The sequence below is a fragment of the Capsicum annuum genome, chromosome 11, assembly GCF_002878395.1.
Source record: "Capsicum annuum cultivar UCD-10X-F1 chromosome 11, UCD10Xv1.1, whole genome shotgun sequence".
Classification (NCBI taxonomy): Eukaryota; Viridiplantae; Streptophyta; class Magnoliopsida; order Solanales; family Solanaceae; genus Capsicum; species Capsicum annuum.
In genome coordinates this window covers 211218325-211236864 of record NC_061121.1, presented here as the reverse complement: position 1 = coordinate 211236864, position 18540 = coordinate 211218325, and the positions used below count along the sequence as shown (strand labels likewise).

The window sequence follows — 18540 nt, the reverse complement described above, 5'->3', positions numbered from 1 at the left end:
ACAAGACTATTTTTATTATTGCACCGTCAGCGGAAATACTTTTAATGAAGAATTAGGCAAAAAATTATTCAATAAATTACTTGGAGCCTTAGGAAGAGAAATAGAAGATAGATGGTATAAAAGAGATGGGGTAGTAGCCAACCCAAATTTAAAATGGACAATAGGACATAGAACACAACATATAATGGATATATTAACAGAAAAATGTACAAACATACAAATACAAAAACAATTAAAAAGAAATGAAATGAATTTCTGTAAATCTGTTATCTATACAACCCAAAATTACAATCAGAAACAATACAGAAAATATAAGAAGAAACATAATCAAAAACCATATAGTCATAAACAATACTTCTTAAGAAAATCAAAAGCTAAAAAACCATGGTTAAATAGAGATAGACATGTTAGGAAATATAGAAATGATAGAAATTATAAAAACAAATTAGAATGCTATACTTGTGGAAGTATCGACCATTTAGCTAATGTATGTCCTAAAAAAAAATAGAACTAGAAATTCTCAACTAATAGAGGATTTCCAAGAAACTTTATTAAATGTAGACGAATACATGTCAGATACAGAAAGTATATACTCAATAATAAGTATTGATATAAATGATAAAGATAATCCAAAATCTGATTCTTCAGAATCAGAAGAGGATAATTTAGTTAATGAGCTAGGACAAGAGATAGAGGATTTAGACTTAAACAACCTAGTAATCAATAATTTAATGAATATTACTCAGGAATGTATACATGAATTCCAAAGAAATAAAGGTCTAGACAGTAATAGATGTCGTATATGTAATTGGTATCCAAGTAAAGATAATAGAGCTAAATGCAAAAAATGTTACTTAGAAGCATGTATAAATTATATAGAAAACACTTTAAAAATACAAGTAGAACCCAAAATAAATAACAGACAAAAATATACGAATAATCAAATCCTAAATCTAAGGGTGTCTACTTTAGAAACCAGAGTAAATGATTTAGAACAAAGATTAACTATCCTAGAAAAAGGAAAAACCAAAATCGCCATAGAAGAAACAGATACACAAGAGGCGGTACATTTAGAAAAACTAGAAGCAGAACTTATGAATTTAGAAAATAATGACACTAGTCTAATATGGAACGAAGATAAAGAATTCTCTACCATAAAAGTTTTAGTAAAAATTAAAATAAAAGATGTAGAAATAGAAACTCTAGCATTAGTAGATCCCGGATGTACTAGCTGTTTAATCAATAAAGAAATAGTACCGGAACATTTACTAAAAGTACTTGAAAGACCTATAACAGCCACTCAAATGGATGGATCACAAAATATCTATAATTATTACATAGAAAAAGCACAAATAAATTTTTTAAATACATGCAATAAATTCTATAACCCAGTTTACAATGTTAATAAAATATTAGCAAGAGATTTAAATATAGGATCAGATTTTGTTATCGGACTAAGATTTTGTATACAGAATAAAAGAGGATGTCTCTTAACAAGAGATGGAATAATGCTCTTTAAAGTTCAACTCACTTTTTCATTAACTTATAAAGCAAATAATGATTATAAACTTATAAATCATTCAATGGTCAGGTATATATTCATCCTTTTACTAATTTCAACTCACTTTTTCATTAACTTATAAAGCCACACGTGTTTACACACAAGGTAAATCCGCTCTAGGGCAACATTAGGCAAGTCCAGTGTGGTGAGCTCGACCGAGAAAGCATGCAGGGAGTTTTATGAACATGAAACTATTTAAATTAGTGAATGATCGACTTCTATGAACTTCAAGTTTCAAGTGACATAACGAACCTCATGACTAGTTGTTATTAAGATCTTAAGAATCTCCTCGGGTTAAATATTTTTTTTTAGTGGAATTTTCATTTCCTGTTCATTAAAGCTAAGGTTTTTGAAGAATAGTTTTATTCCTTTTACTGTTGCTGGACATTTTCGTGAATTCTCTACGTTTTTTTTTTGTATCTTTGTAGGCAGGTAAATACATTTGGTTAACTTACAGAGAGGTGGATGATCTAGTGTTAAAAGTTGGAGCTTCTATTCGTGTCTGCGGTGTTAAGCAAGTAAGTCTTTCATAGTTTAAAGCTAAAGAATGACATGACTTCATTCAATAGTGAATTTTTGTGAAATTTTTGAGTTAATGTTAATGTTTAATAAGAAATTCTTGCAACCTTTATTCAACTTCAACAATTAAGATTCTCATGCCAAGACAGCAAGAATAGTAGCGCACAACTTTTTCTCATGTTACTTAAGAAATCCAATTTACAAATCATATCTATTGACATGCTTTGGAAACATTCTTTGTCGTACCTGTTAGAGAAGAGATGCATTCTTTTCACAACCCATGCATTTAATTCTGTTGCCTGATGAGTTTTTATTTGATCACTTATATGCAGGGTGGAAAATGTGGTATATACGGGGCCAACTGCTCGAATTGGGTTATAAACCGACATTTTAAATTAGTTTTACATCAGGTCAATAGAATTTCAAATTAGTTTTAAATATAACATGATAATGTAAAGAATTTATCCATCGACGACATACAAAACTTAGAGATTGTTCAATCTTAATGATTGCGTATAACCCTTTGTTCAAGACTTGCGTTGGTTTTACAAATTCTGGTTGTCCAAAATGTCAAAGATATGTTTTCTCCAAAGCTAAGTCACCTTTTATAAGTTTGGTATCACTAAAACGTGAAATCTTTCTTCTATTTTTCCAAGACCCTTCAACTATATTTGTCACTACAGTTTGCTCGATTCCATTTCTTTTCGCCTCAATTCACTTTTAAATCATATATATGTTCCTAACTTAAAGGTAAATAATACACACCATAGGGATCAACTCCTCTTTATTTCCATTCTCTTCATTTTTACCCAAGTTCTTACTTAAAAGAGACACATGACATGAGTAAAAATAAATGGTTAAGATTTGAATAATAAATATATTATATATTTGCTTCCAAAATTTTTAGTAATTTCAAAATTATTTTATCCATAAATATATTTTTTTAGAATTCTCTCTTCTTACCTCTTTTTTCTAACCATGATTAATTAAAAAAAAATTACTCTATGGTTAAAAGAAATATTCTATGGAAAAAAAAAAAAAAAAAAGAGTTAATAGATATACCCTCATCATTTTTAAAACTTTATTGTTTCTCCCTTTTCCAAATTTCTTAACTCTATCATTCCTCCTCTTCGTCCAAAAATAAATTAGCTGAGAGAAAAATTGGCAAAGCCAAAATCATGACGACATAAATATGAATCTATGAGTCCAGTAAATTAAGATAATAACACGAGCATTATCGATATTATAATAAAAATATTCAATTAGCATAATTAAAAGAAACTTCGTTATTATTAAAAGAAGTGTCAGCATTTATACTCATAGCTAATTTTTTTAAAAAAAGTATTTAATAGTTAAAATATAATCGAAAAATTAACTCAAATAAGTTAGAAGATAGACGATGAGTACGAAAATAGAACGTAAAGTAGGAAAAAAAAACATAGAAATAGCGAGATTTTTTTAAAAAAATATATATATATGGATAAAATAATTTTGAAACTATTATAATAGTGAAATTACTAAAATTTTGGAAGTAAATAGATAAAATATTTATTATTCACATCATAGTTAGAATCTCAATTTAGTTAACTAAATCTTAACCATTCATTTTAACTCATGTCATGTATCTCTCATCGAAATAGGAACTTGGAGAAAATGAAGACAATAGAAATAGAGAGGAGCCGAATTCCGCACCATAAACATCCTTATATTAGCAATAAATGATACAAAAACTAAAGCAAAGCGATTAGAATGAGTACATAAAATCAATACGCATCATTTGTTAATGGTAGGTGTATTTACACTTATATTAGTCTTATGAAGAAGCGGAATGCGGATAAATGCGAAGTCCAAAACTAAGGAGCGTATGAAGAGAGAAAAAATCATGGAATATTTTAAGAAAACAAAAATGATCCAGTTGCGTCCTTATTTTTCATATTGATAAGTATTTCCTTCGTCTCAAATTACCAGTCCCAAATTAAGATGACACATTAATTAAGAAAAATAATTAATAACATAATTAGTTTATCATAATACCCCTATTAAATCATGTTTACATTTTAATTTGAACATAAAAAAATTAATGCAAAAGGATAAAACTTGAAATTTTTTTTTTTATCTCTTCTTGATTAATGAAAAAAGACAAGTAGAAATCAAATTAAGAAATTTGGGATGAGTAATTTGAGACGGAGGAAGTAGAAATTTTGCATGGTTGTCATTTGTCAAGTAGCACTCTCTCAATTTCAAATTAATTGACACTATTTAATTTGACACGAAATTTAAGAAAAAAAAAATCTTAGAAACTTGTGTTTTAAAATTAAACATATATTAAATATAATAAAATATCATTTAATCTTGTATTCTTATTGTCTTAAGCATGTCATGAGTTGATAAAAAGGAAAGAGCAATCATTATTTTCTAAACAGATGTTGCGGTCTATCGTACATGCAAGTGCACGCGATCGTACAAGTAATATAGTGACTCAAAGAATAGGATATCATACCCACGAGGACTACTGTATTAGTAATTTAATCAACTTCAGTTTCGACAATGAAGTATTCAAGTGTTTTAGAGTATCATGATGATTGAGATGATTTAGTTAATAATCTACTAAATATTCAAGGGTGTTTAGCCATTCATGTTCGAAATCAACATCAAAGAAAGATAATTAATTATACCCAAATTAATATCCGAAGCTGAAATGTTCAAAGAACCCTAAGAAAAATATTGTAATCATTTTGCCTCTGTTGTACCTCTGCAAAAGTGTCCTCAATTGATTTGAAGTGTTCCTTTTATAGTAGGACAAATTTGACTGAGTACTAACCTTGGATGCGTTGCGGATCCCAACGCATGTTCTAGGTTCCGCACCGTTGTGGTAATCGCATGGACTAGGGTCCGCACCACGGTGATAATCGCATGGACTAGGGTCCGCGCCATGGGGCTATCGCGAATCCTCACTAAACTGTGACTTGAGAATTAATTCAGCCTCCGCAACGCGGAGCCACTGCGGAGGCTTATTAGAATGTGCCATCGACTCTAATTTCCTTAGCGCGACCTATTTCTTTGCTCCTGGCTTTATTTCTATGCTCTTTGAGCTCAATCCCAGTATCCTTATGCTCATCAAATCACTCCCAAAGCTTCCATCATCATTAGCTTCACATTAATGCGTCTAATTACGTCTAATTTCATCACAATTTAGCCCTACATACACTAATCATGTCCATCAGATAAGGTACGCAATTATAGCTCAAATAAAATATAAACAAAGTATTTTAGTGCATAGAACAAGTCCTATTATGGGTAATTATTGGCATATAGACGTATAAATACGCCCAAGATCACCATCCCTCTCTTAGAACCTTGTTCGTCCTCGAACAATCTTAGGTAATCACTATACCCCATTAAGCTTCACACCACAATCTAGACATGACACTTGAGTTAGGCACACATAAGCCACATATGACTTTTTAGCTAATATATGTCAATGCAATTCTAAAAACACGGGATCACTCTTTTCCAACTTCCTAGCCTCCAGAGTGAACTAACTTGTTGGAAAACTTATGCAAGTTGTTCAACCAGTAATACTATAAATCACCTAACTCTCATCCACATGCACCCTTACAACAAGAAAGTTACCCATATTCACTCACAATCTTGCAATATATGATCATAATGTGTATATCAAAACAAATTCGCTCACTCTCATAAAGAATTCATACATGATATATGATGAACCATAAGATTGCCCTTAGTGTACTACTCTACTAATAGTTGAATGTTTGGATTAAGGATCAACTAAGCCTTTCATGATTGTAATGTAAGCTAAGGGACGGGTAGAAACTATTGGGGAAAATAGTGGCTAATATCCCTAAGCGCTTTAGTATATCACATGGACATTAAAAACACCCAATTAACAACCGATTCTCTTCCTCAACTATCTTTCCTTTTTCTTTTGCTTTAGCCCTATCTTCTTAAGCTCATTGACACACGCTATGGTGGGAGTGTCTTCTATTCATATCTTATTCAATTTTTGAACTCTCTTAATTCTTTTTATTCTACACTCTCAACCACCACACATATCAATATCCAAACCCGATAGCTATTACCTAAGGGCTTCAATTTCACCTTTTTCATTACTTGAATTTCTACTCCCTTGACTGGATTAAATTTTGACTTAAGCGCTTAGGAGCTTTGGATCAAATTAAGGTCAATCAAAGAAGGGGTACAGGCTACAAATGAAGTTGCCAAAGAAAATAGGTTATAGGCTCAACGGAGCTAACTAAGAATATGCACAAGGACAGGTAAAAGAGGTTTAAAATATGGCTATAAAAAAATCCTATATCATCTCCTAAATCCAACATCCTTTATCCCGCTTTGTAAACAAGCCAAGCAAGTTCTAGACATCACTATGCATATGGAATGACTATGAGATCTCACTCATTCATGGTGCATGCTAGATTCAAGTAGAATCCCTATAGATTCTTAATCTAGTAACTGTACAAATTCAAAATTAAGCCAGCAGACCTAAAGTTACACTATTAAGCTCAGGTATCTGAAATTAGCAATCCTTCTTTTAAATTTGACATGCTTCTATTTCAAAACAAGTATTTTCCATGTCATGTAACCATATTTTACCACACAAGGTACCTTGATCCAGAATTGTGGTTGGGTTCTTTTCACTTCTTTATTTCCTACGACTAATTCCCCTTAAGACGGTCATCATCCACCCATCATAGGGGAAGGCACCTAACTATGACGAGCTATTACTATTGCCACTAAGGGCAAATATTTTCAACTTTAAGGGCAAAAATTAAAATTTTACTCCTAATTTTGAACAAAAAGTGGTGAACTAAGCACAATAAAGAAAATACTACTAACTTTGAACTACTAATAACTATGAACTACCCATATCAAATATCATCAATACTAACTATTACAGACCACATCAAATACAAAATCCAAAAAGATAAAACACAAAAATAAAGAAAATGAAGGTAGGAGGAATGAGAACCACTACCCCACACTTAAAATGAAGCACTATCCTAGTGCTTGCAAATAAGACCAAGTAATGAGGTAGTGTAACAACTCTGTGACCATGCATCATCCATGTCATCATCGGTCTTTGGACCAAGGGTCGCTGCCCTAAAATTTGGATCGCCTGCATCCTTATTCTCGTCTAACTCCATGTTAGAATCATACATCCTCATCTCCTCTTCAGTGGGCACATTGTAATCCAGAGGCTCTACAAACTCTAGTCCAATCTACAGCATAGTCCTGGCATGGTGACCAAGAGGGTAATCCTGCTCAACAACACGAATCTCCTCAGGTGTCGCTGGTCTACCCCTACTCACAGCTGTAGCATCTGTAACCCATACATCCGGGCTATAATCTCATCATTCTGAGCCTGATGCTCGGGCATAGTCAATACCGGCCTCTGAGCCACCGTCAGACCCTTAGTCCTGGATGTATCAATAGAGTAGGTGTCTACCACTGGACTGTAGTCAAGTGCCTCCTCCACAACTCCCTAATTCCTCAGAAACTTGGTCAGTAACCCACCAAATCCGTACCTGCGCGGCTGCACCCCTATTACGCATCACATCAGTCATATGCTTGCCCTGAATCAGGCAATGGTAGATAATATTTCTCTACATGTAGGACTTCCTATTCATTTGGGCATAAGGGAATGTGAGATGGAGGACACTGTCTTTGTGATGAGTTCATCAGGCGGCAGAATGATTTCCACATAATAAATGTTAGATGTCTACATAGGGCGGTGTGATGTTCAGCTGCTTCAGTGGTTTTGCATCTACCTCCGGTGTACCTAAAAGAACATTCAAATCATGAGCTGTAAAATTCACCACTTGACCTCTGATCCTTACCTCAGAGTCTCAATACCTGGGTCCCAATTAGCATAGAATTCCCTAAGCATGTACAGGTTGCACTCCATGGGCACTAGAACAAGGAGGTCATGTGCAGCCATTCTATTCATCGTACCATGCTGGGATACTCTCTTAGAAGGCTTGCCCAGTTGATGAATTATTCTAGAGCATATTTTGTCTCATTGCACTTGGCGTACCATTTCTTCCTTGCTTCTATAACCTATCTAGACCTGTATTTTCTAGTTTGCCTGTTTAGATAGAAGAAGGTCTAGGCACTCTACCAGTTGGTTTGCTCCTCTTTCGTGAGGGCTCAAATGGCCCAGCAAAATCCTTTCCATTTTGTTGATGGCTAGACATAGTACCTGGAATTCCAAACATTCAGTAAAACAAGTCAGGCAGGACACCTAATTAGACTAGCAAACACTAAGTGTAGAAGAGTGTTAAGGATACCCCACACTTAGTTGCTAGCATGGGTGCACCATTGTATGAATGAGGGTACTCAGACTTTCCCTATTCAACAAAAAAATCTCGCGTACACAATACCTCAACAACCATATTGAACCACTTTTATGTTGCTCTACTCAAACTTCAAGCAAATAATCAAGCTACCAACCACACAATTCAACAACCATAACAAAATAAATTTAGTTTCTTTGTTCTACCCATCTCTACCAAGTGGGTTCAATTCAACAACAGAAGTCAGTCTCATACATTACATACTCAATTTTACTCATCAAAAGCGGAACCAGGTGCTATATTTCTTTATTTCAGTATGGGAATTTCCAAATGCAACTCATACATACTTCCCAAAATTAATAAATTTAAACAAGCTCATGTACAATTGCTAGCATCATTTTGTTCCCATAGGCACTCGTATAACAAGAATGTAGCATCCAGTAACTGCAGGCGGATATATGAACCACCCCACACTATTTTTATGCCAATAGGCAAACAAAACCTTACCACACTAATTCGATCATGTATGTCATACGAAAGTGCAACTTACAACTCACAAAATATGTCATTAGTCTAGTCCCACAACTACAAAATAAGTAGAGCACATAACTCATGGGAATATCTATTAACGCACAAACTTCTCACTTTACTCAACATCATCACACTAAGTGTTAAGCATGACAAGTATTTACCCACTTATGCACAATAATGATTTCACCATTTCATTCGAGTAAATAAGATGTATATCAATTTTAAGAACTTACCCGAGTCCTTTTTTAGGAGAGAGTAGAAAGAACTTCCTTCCACGAATAAGCTTAGCACTTTAGAAGGATAAGGAGAATTTTGGGTATGGAGGGGCGACGCAAATTAGGTTTAGAGGTGGATAAGAAATGGTACATAGAGGAGTATTTAAAGGGGAATGTCGGGTCAGAGGGATTGGGTCAGTTACAACCCGAGTGTGTAGGGTCTCCGCAGTACGGGACTAAGTCTATGTGATACCCACCGCCACGCAGGCCCATCACAGATGCTATCTGGAAATCGCATATGGTTGTATACCCCTTGGCACTATGCGAACCTTATCGTGAGGACTAAGGTCCGTGACGCCTAGCTATTGCAAGAAGCCACTGTCTTGTGTGCTTTGTGGGATTTTTGTCCCCCCTTTTTGTGCTTTCACTTTTCATCAATTTAAACATCTTTTACATACCTGATAGCTTCCCAAAACGTAAAATTCACTCACTTCTAATTCTTACCTTTTCCCATGAGTTTTCTCATTCTTGAATTCTCAAAAAAGACAATAAGAATACGTAAGTAAAAGTGGGTTGCCTCCCACCCGGTGCCTTACTTTTGGTCGTGGCACGACATATCTTTTTGTATTTTTTAATTCTTTTATCTCTCTTTTTTTCTTTCTTTTCTTTTTCAAACAACAAAGAAATAAACTAAAATATTACATTACATTCGTGGGTTGCCTTCCACGCAATGCCTTATTTTACGCCGTGGCATGACCTAATTCAGCTTCATTCATCTTCAAAGATGATGGACGTTCTGTGCTAATCTCCATGATTCACCCAATAATGCTTGACTCTCTGTTCACACCATTAATGTTTTGCATTTGTCCTAACTCTATAGTTCAGCAACCTTCTGAGAGGTCTTTCCTACCACTTTAAATGGTCCAGACCACTTAGACCTCAGCTTGCCTGGAAACAGCTTCCATTTAAAATTGAACAACAATACCTGTTGGCTTGGCTCAAAGACTCGATTCACAATCTGGTTATCACGCCTTCTTTTATTTTCTCCTTGTACAACTTTGCATTCTCATATGCATGTAAGCGAAAATTATCAAGCTCATCCAACTGTAACATTCTCTTATTCCTTGAAATATCTGGATCAAGATTTAACTTTCTCACAACCCAATATGCCTGATGCTCAGGTTCTACTGGTAGGTGACAAGCTTTGCCATAGACCAAGAGATACAAACGGTCCCAATAGGCATTTTATAGGCTGTCCTATATGCCCATAATGCATCATCCATCTTAGCCGACCAATCCTTACATAGTCCATTGACCGTCTTCTGTAAGATCTGCTTAATCTCTCGATTAGACACATCTACTTGACCACTAGTCTGTGGGTGATATGTTGTGGTTAGCTTGTGTCTAACCCCATATTTGGCCAAAAAATTCTTGAGCCAATTATTAACGAAGTATGTTCCTCATCACTAATGCTTGCTCGAGGTGTGCTAAAGTAAGAGAAGATATGTTTCTTGACAAATTTCATCACTACTCTTGCATTATTTGTGGGAAAAGCTTCAGCTTCTATCCACTTTGACATGTAATCAACAGCCACAAAAATATACCACTTATCTTCAGATGGGGGAAATGGCCTCATAAATTTTATACACTATGTGGCGCCCCATTTTTCTTGCGAAAAGCGGGATTCGATATGACCACTCTTTTGGGATTGTTTAAGAAGGATTGTGAATAGTTGTCACCTAATGTATTAAGGTGCGTTAGGAAAACGGTCTAGGCTAACTACGAACCAATTTTGTTGTTTTAGCCTTAGTTCACCAGAAATTTGGGTAAGGGTTCAAATTACCTCGAAAGGAAGGTGTTAGGCACCTTTCGAGGTCCACAAAAGGTGGTTCTCAGCCGAATTCATATTTTACGTGAGAATTCTATGTAATCAAATAAAGGTCACTTGTTATTAACTTAAATGTTAACTAAGTGATAAAATAATAAATGGACAAAACATGTTATATGATTATTTCTAACTATTAATTAGCTAACTGATGAAATCAATCAAACATAGAAGTAAGGCGGGCAGGAAGAGAGAAGCAACATAATTTATAACATAAAGGACTACTTATCAAACTAACTAGCCCAAATAAATAATCATGTATAGTCAATGTAAAAAAAAAATAAAAAAATCACAAAATCAAACAAAGAATAATTTTTGGTCATTCGGATCAGAACCCCAACTTGTTAATCATTATCCGACCCACTAGCAAATACTTAAACAAGTAACAATGTCAAACGTCGTGTAATGTCTCTGGGTATCATATCTTCCGAATGACTACCCGCCCCACTCCATTTAGGCTGGTTGTTAACCTAAAGGTGCACTAAAAAGAAAGGATAAAACTAACACCTCTAGAATACCTATCGTCCCACTTATCGCCCAAGAGGCATTCGGTTTTGCAAATTTGGATTTGTCGTCTAGACAAAAAAGCTATGTTCCCTAAGACTCAAAATGCGTAAAATACAAAGGACGTCACGTAGCACATAATGATCTCAAGTTGGCCTCTAGGTTAATTAAAGTGTTAATGTGATTGACATGCAAAGAATTATTTATTTTTGTAGTTTAAACCTATAGGCATGGTGTCTAAAGTTGTTGAGTGATTAATCGAGTTAGGAAAGAACTCATGAATAGCAATTAAAATTAGCATTATTTTAAATAGAATAACTAAGCTACTGTGATGAAAGACAATTGTCAAATCATTGCGAAACAATGTTGTAAAATTATGGAAACAAAACATGTTAAAGTCAAGTATGTTGGTGATACAAAATAAATTAAATATGTTAAAAAATTAATCAAAATACCAAAGAACGCTGTGATATATGTTTAAAGACTAGAAAATAATTTAACATGTTGAACGTTTGTTTTAATTGCTGAAAATAATATTTTAAATGCCAAAAATTGAAATTGTCGCTGGAAACGCTATAAGAATGTTAAAGAAGATCATTTCAATGCTAGAAAATTGCTTTTTAATGATGAAAAATGATGTTAATTTCTAAAGTGTTATTTTGAAAATTGAAGCTAGATGTTAAAAACAAATTAAGCGCATTGTCTGTCAATTTGATGTACTCGGAGTTGATTAATTTGTGAAGTTAATTATCAATCCTAATCATGCTTTCTAGGCGATAAATAAGTAAATTAGCAAATCCTAAATTACGCTTGCCTAAGTGGTTCACATAGCACGTAAAGCACATAAACCTAAGTTGTGTTTGCCTACGTAATTCATAGATCACATAAATCTCCACTCCCCAAGTAGACCCTTATAATTTTATTAGGGTTATAGAGTTTATACGATAATTATTAAAAAAAGATGAGCTAAGTGGCACAGTCCCTAAACAAATTCCTTGGCAACTTTTCAAGTTTCCAAAATCATTTACTTTCTCATTCAACCTGCTACACATAATACAAAGACCAAAAGCAACCCCAAAAATACAAAACATAACTTTGGTAGCCCATAACCAACCCTTCGCATTGTCGAGATCCTAAGGATCTCAAGGATCCCAGGCAGGCTCACGCCAAAGGGGTTATGAGATGCCAAAAGATTGTTTTGTATTCACATATTACAGCACTACAATAATGGGAAAACACTCACTTATGAATGAGAAAGAAAACATATCACATCAACAAAAGCAAATACTCATATGAACACAATAAGTCATAGAGATGCATAAAACGAATAGAGGGCTTATGAAATCAAGCATTTTAAGTAATCAAAAAACACACTCACACAGAATGCTATAAAAGAAACTAATACATGGCTAGAGAAAACTAACCAGTTAACAACATAATGACAAAAGAAATTGGAACTTTCCAAAATAGACAACAATATGTAACAGCAAGCAAGAACCAACATTCTCTCAAAGTTGCAGCAATTAAAACTTAGCACTTTGTGTAGAAGAGTGTAGTAGTCAATGAAGATTTTTTGTATAGAGAGTAGTAATCGTAATTAAAGACCCGATTGTCAATTGAAAGAGGAGTTGTTTAAATAGAAAAAGGGGCACAAAACTAAAAAGGTAAGAGAATATTTTTATAAATCGATTAAGGAAAATAAAATTAATCAATTAAGGAAAAAGAATAAAAGGAAAAATCATACTTCAGCATCAGTCAACAAAATTTTTCTTTCTAACAAATCAGTAAAAGATAGTTATTGGTAGGGGCTATATATGGTTATAATATATATGAAAATTCAGCAGAGGGAAAGAATATATTTAAAGTAACATGTTCAATGAAGTCAATCAAAAATCATCAAAATAATATGCGGCATATCATACTATCTTTACCGTATAAAATTAAATATTCAAGCTATTCAAAATATGAAAAAGAAACATAATAAACACAGGCATATCAACCCACTTTGATTGACCAAAATTACCACAAATAATCAATCAACAAAGACATCTGTCCTAATTATATGAAATCACCAGTAAACAATCAATCAACAAATACATGCCAAATTAGTATATCATATAGATAATTAGTGTTTACTCATAAAATTAGCGCTAAACGAAGGGTTTGAAAAAAAAAAAAATTTACACATATGTCAATCTAGGCACATAAACGCACATGAGATTATAAAAATTAACTCAAATTTCATAATCAAGTCTTATCAATTTCGAGTTCAAAAAAAATATCAAAAGAAAAAGGAGGAATAGAAGATGATAACATATTGGGCATGTAATTAAAACGGAAAATCAAACCTAGGAAGGATTCTTGAGAATTCATCATAGAAAAAGAAATAATTATGTACTCTCGGTGGGTGTGACCAGAGCGAACGGCGGTGAGCGGAAGCAGCTTGAGGAACTGCTTAGTGCACTGTTTTCGCCGATGGAGTGGCGGTGGTGGCACTGGTCGTCGGTTGCTGCTGTTGTTCAAGTGATGGATGGTCTTCATGGCTGTAACTCGCCAGTCATCAACTCCGGAAAGTCAGCGACGCGAGAGGGGAGCAAAGGGAATGGGGTGTGGCTGCTTCGACTATTCGCTCGCAGGTTGCATGGCTGCTTGCAGCGGCGGCTAGGTGTTGGACTGGTTTATGAGGGACGTTGGTTGGCTGTTTTTGGTTTTCTCCAGCTAGAGAGGAGAGGAGAGAGAATGGGAGAGGAAGAAGGGTGTCACCTGGTTTCCCCAGCAATGGTGGTTGGCCGACGGTGGTAGCCTTGGCCATTAGTAGAAAGAGAAAGAGAAAGAAAGATAGAGAGAAGAAGGAGAAAGTATGGTTGTTGTTTAGAAAAATAGGGTTAGGTTTTAATGTTGGTTTAAAAACAGAAGGCAAAGAGAAATGTGATCTCAGTCGTTAGATGAATTTGATCAATGGCTGAGATCTAAATATTAAGAAATTGATTAAAATTGAATGAAAAATTTAAATTGAGTCTAATTAGATATGTTTGGCTAGAATTGTAATAAATTGGATAATATTAGGCTAAAATTTTTATAAATTGGATAGAAAAAGGCTAGAATGTAAATGAATAGGGAACTTGAATTGAATTAGGCTACTATGTAATAATAACGAGAACAAAATAATAAGGCGCATGTGAAATTAATGTTACATAAAATTACTATATAAAATTATCAATAATAATAATAATAGATAGATAGATAATGTATTTATAAATTGTGAGTGTGCATATTTACGTGAAAACATAATAGTGTAAAAAATATTAATATTAAAAGTTAAATAATTTTGACAAAAATAACAGCCTAAGAGAGCATCGGAAGGTCAAACACTACAAAAAAACTGTGTTTAAAGATGAAATTCACTGACAGACTCATTTTCGTCACTATATAGCGATGGAAAAGCAACGGAACTGCCAATTTGGTTGCATTCGTAGCAATTCAATTTTTATGTATGCTATTAGCAACGAATTAGTGACAAAATTGCTATTCCATCGCAAAATAATAGAGGAAAAAATTGGCTCCTAAATTTAGTGATGGATTAGCAACAAAATATTGGTCGTTATGTTAATTATTTCATAGCAACAGATTTAGCAACAAATATTCGCCGAGACACTTTAGATTTTTTTTTTTAAAAATTATTTTATTTAGTGATCAACTTTTCCGTCGTAAAATATTCATTTTACTTTTTTAATTAATAATAAAGTATAAAAAAAGGGGGCTTCTAGGGTTTTAATTCATTTAAACCCCCACTCTCTTTCTACTCTCTCTCTCTCAAGAACCATGTTCGCGATTTCAAGCCCTTTTGCTCAATTTGAATGAGTTTTTGCACAAATTTTTGGCATTTCTGCATGTATTGAGGGTCAAGCTGACACTGATTTGCCGAATTGAAGCATTCAAAGGTATTTGCTTCCACTATACACTCTCTATCCGAATTGAAATTTGTGTGTTCTTTAATTTTTTTATTCGATTTTCAATTATTGTTCACTCTCTATCTAAATTGAAGCTTGAATTAGTTTTAAATTATCAATTTCTTCGAGAAACAGTTTGATTTTGGATGTTTGTCCATGATTTTACTTTACAATGGTGAATCTTGTGATTTTACTTTACTTTACACTATTTTGGATGCATGCAACCGGTTGGGGTTAGGGTTCATGGAAGAATTTGGGGCTAGGATTTATTTGGGGCTAGGATAGTTGACTGTTAGGGTTCAGAGAAAATTTTAATGACGCCTATGAAAATCTTGCCTCCACTATTGACTAATGTTGATGTAATATACATCAACATTAGTCAATAGCAGGATATCTTGGATGAACTATTTACTTTAACATGATAAATTTTTCTAATAATTGAACCTTTGTCGTGAATTTGTCCTTAGGCAACATTTAAATGATGGGACGATTTCTCAGATCTTAATCTGTTCTTTTGGTTAAAATTTTCATTCCAAATTGCCTTAAGCTTTATCTTCTACTCCATCGGCTAACTGCACTTTCCAATTTCTCTCTAATCTCTTAACATTCTGGTTGAATCATGTATATTCGTTGGCCTTTCCTACTTCTAAAAATCATATACAATCTGAGGATAATAATAATTTGACCTTACGTCTTCCTTGCATCTAGTGCTTTGAGCTTGTTAGTTTAAAAATCTCACCATTATAGGCATTTACATCCTCAACCACGACATCTTTCAGTTGCACGGGTTAATCATTTAATATATAACGCAACACTAAAAACATGAAGGCTATATCAAGAATTGTAATTGTAAATATCTATCAGATTAAATCTAGTTTCATATGCTTGCAGGTTTGTATTTCTTCTGTAGATCCCGCATCATTTATAGCTGTCGTAGAAGCAGGAGCCTTGATGGTACCACTTTTTCTCATAATATTTCCATTCCATTCATAGACAACATAAGCAAGATTGTGTATAGTTCAACAGCATGATTACATAACCTCAAGTTCTGTTTCATTGAGAGGAGTAAGTTCTTTTTTGTAGCTCATCATAAAAAAAGCTATCTGGTGCAGATTGAGATCGAAAACTATGACTCGTTCTATTAGAAGGGATTGGTGTTCACTCCTAAAAAGATATGCAGATTTACTTTTCAGTGTCATTATGTCAAATTGAGCAAAAGACCTAAGAAACTAGCAACAATTAGGAATTTAACCTATTTGCATATGAATATGAATTTCCAGAGCCGATTGATGTCAAGAAAAGTAGGATACTGTACTAAAATATACTATGATTTGATTGATTACTTGAACTTGTATGTATAAAAAGGGCAATTCGGCTTGAGAAAACCTTAGTGTGATTCCACTTTTTTTTGGTATTCCAACTTCGTGGATAGAAACTATCCAAATGGGTTTTGGTTTTGCATCTTAGTCGATGATGTGCATTACTTCTTATTGTGTTGATAATGCTTTTCATATTATTAACCTAATGAGGGAGACAAAGAGGTTACTTCCATCAGTGACATTGTCAGTCACTGTGCTACACACACTAAGCCTTCCTGATCAGGTTTTGTAGAGTGCTTCTCAATTTCCAGTAGTATGCGAAGTTCAAATTGAAGAAACTTCACTTTCTTATCAATAATCATTTCATTTTCATAGGTCAAGCTGGACGAACAATTAGAACTGGAAGGTGTTGACATCATCCAAATGGAAGGAGAAAAATGTTCAACTCCATCAAAAGTTGGTGTTCTTGGATTAATCAAGAAGGTAACAAAACATTTGTGGGTCTACTACTGGTAAGGATTAAGCTATCTGCTAAATCAGTTGACATTGTAAGAATATTGATTGATCTACTAACTAAAAGTTAAAAAGGCAAGGAATTGAGACATTTTTGGGACTAAGCAAGTTCTGTTATTTTCTTGATTATAGATTATTTCTAGTATTAAATCATTTTATTGACATTCATTTTGGTATATTTCATTTACATAAGCAACACCAACACTAGCAGCTGCTTATTCGATTTCTAGGCAGTCAATATCCCTGTGATGTGTTCATCTGGATTGAGTGTAGTCACGACACCAATGGCAATCATAGCTGGAGCTGCTAGCGTGGTATGCCTTACACTATCTTTTAATCTTCTGAGAATATTTTTCTTATATAGCAAGGCATCTCAAATACCAAATTGCTGAAACTTGTGTGAATGTTGAACTCAAGGCGTTGGCTCATCCATCAACAAGATCAACGATTAGGTGAAAATGATCGCGGAAGTCAAATCCATAACTCATTCACTAGGATTGTCAACCAAGAAACAAAATTTATTTGAGGGCAAAAATTTGAGACTGTAATCCAAATTCCAATCCAATATATTAAGTCAAGACCTGAAGCAGTTAGAAATTATTATGAAACTAATAAAGATTTTCCTCTCAGTGTCATTTTACATTAGTTAGTTGAATCATAAATGAGTAATTACAATATATCATTTTGTTCCCTTTTTTAAGTTGTTCCATATTTGTTATCTGGTTTGCTGATTATTATCCAACTGCTAAAGATAGAGAATATTGAATACTTGCCCAGCGACAGTTGAAATATTGTACTACTTTCCAAAAATTAAATTAGTCATAGTTTTACTTCTCAAAATAACTTTTCTTTCTATTACTATGTCTAAGAGTGAAAATAACAGAATATGGTCATTATTTTTGTCTAATAAAACATTGATCAATACATATTTTTAACTCTTTTCCTAACTATACAAAATCAAATACACAATATCAAAATAAAAAATAATACAAAATTCTTGCATTAAGAGTTTTCCCCTAGATCAACTTTCACAAACACACAAATAGAAATCTGAATGTAAAAGCAAATCAACTAAACAACTTAAATTAGATAAACTATAAGACTTTATTGAATAAAAGGTTTGGTGAGCTGGTTTTGATTAGGTATGATAGAAAATAGAGGTAGTCAATCTACAACTTACTCTGTGGATGCATATGGATATTCATGTGGGT

At 33.6% G+C, this 18540-nt stretch overlaps 1 protein-coding gene and 1 pseudogene across 3 annotated transcripts; one reads left to right on the top strand and one right to left on the bottom strand.

Moving 5' to 3' along the window:
• Positions 1 to 6962: 6962 nt before the first annotated feature.
• Positions 6963 to 14405, bottom strand: LOC107848313. 3 transcript variants are annotated; one of them, XR_007047423.1, is made up of 3 exons: positions 9177 to 9755; positions 7973 to 8318; positions 6963 to 7898 (listed from the first exon to the last, which is right to left on the bottom strand). XR_007047423.1 is itself a non-coding variant. In XM_047399767.1 (2 exons), exons 1-2 carry the CDS (start codon positions 14086 to 14088, stop codon positions 8209 to 8211), a joined length of 303 nt encoding a protein of 100 aa, XP_047255723.1. In that variant the 5' UTR covers positions 14089 to 14405; the 3' UTR covers positions 6963 to 8208. The 3 variants fall into 3 exon arrangements, 1 of the variants encoding a protein (XP_047255723.1); XR_001667953.2 differs by having other exon boundaries at positions 6963 to 8318; positions 9177 to 11031; XM_047399767.1 differs by lacking the exon at positions 9177 to 9755 and adding an exon at positions 13896 to 14405 and having other exon boundaries at positions 6963 to 8318.
• On the top strand, positions 14087 to 17877 carry LOC124888962 (annotated as a pseudogene).
• The last annotated feature ends 663 nt before the right edge of the window (positions 17878 to 18540 follow it).

Excerpts from the sequence above, each read along its gene's own strand:
- LOC107848313 (XM_047399767.1), bottom strand. The coding sequence starts at position 14,088 with ATGAAGACCATCCATCACTTGAACAACAGCAGCAACCGACGACCAGTG. Across the intron at positions 8,319-13,895 it reads TTCTCAAGAATCCTTCCTAG|GTACTATGTCTAGCCATCAA; the intron begins GTTTGATTTTCC and ends TTGGAATTCCAG.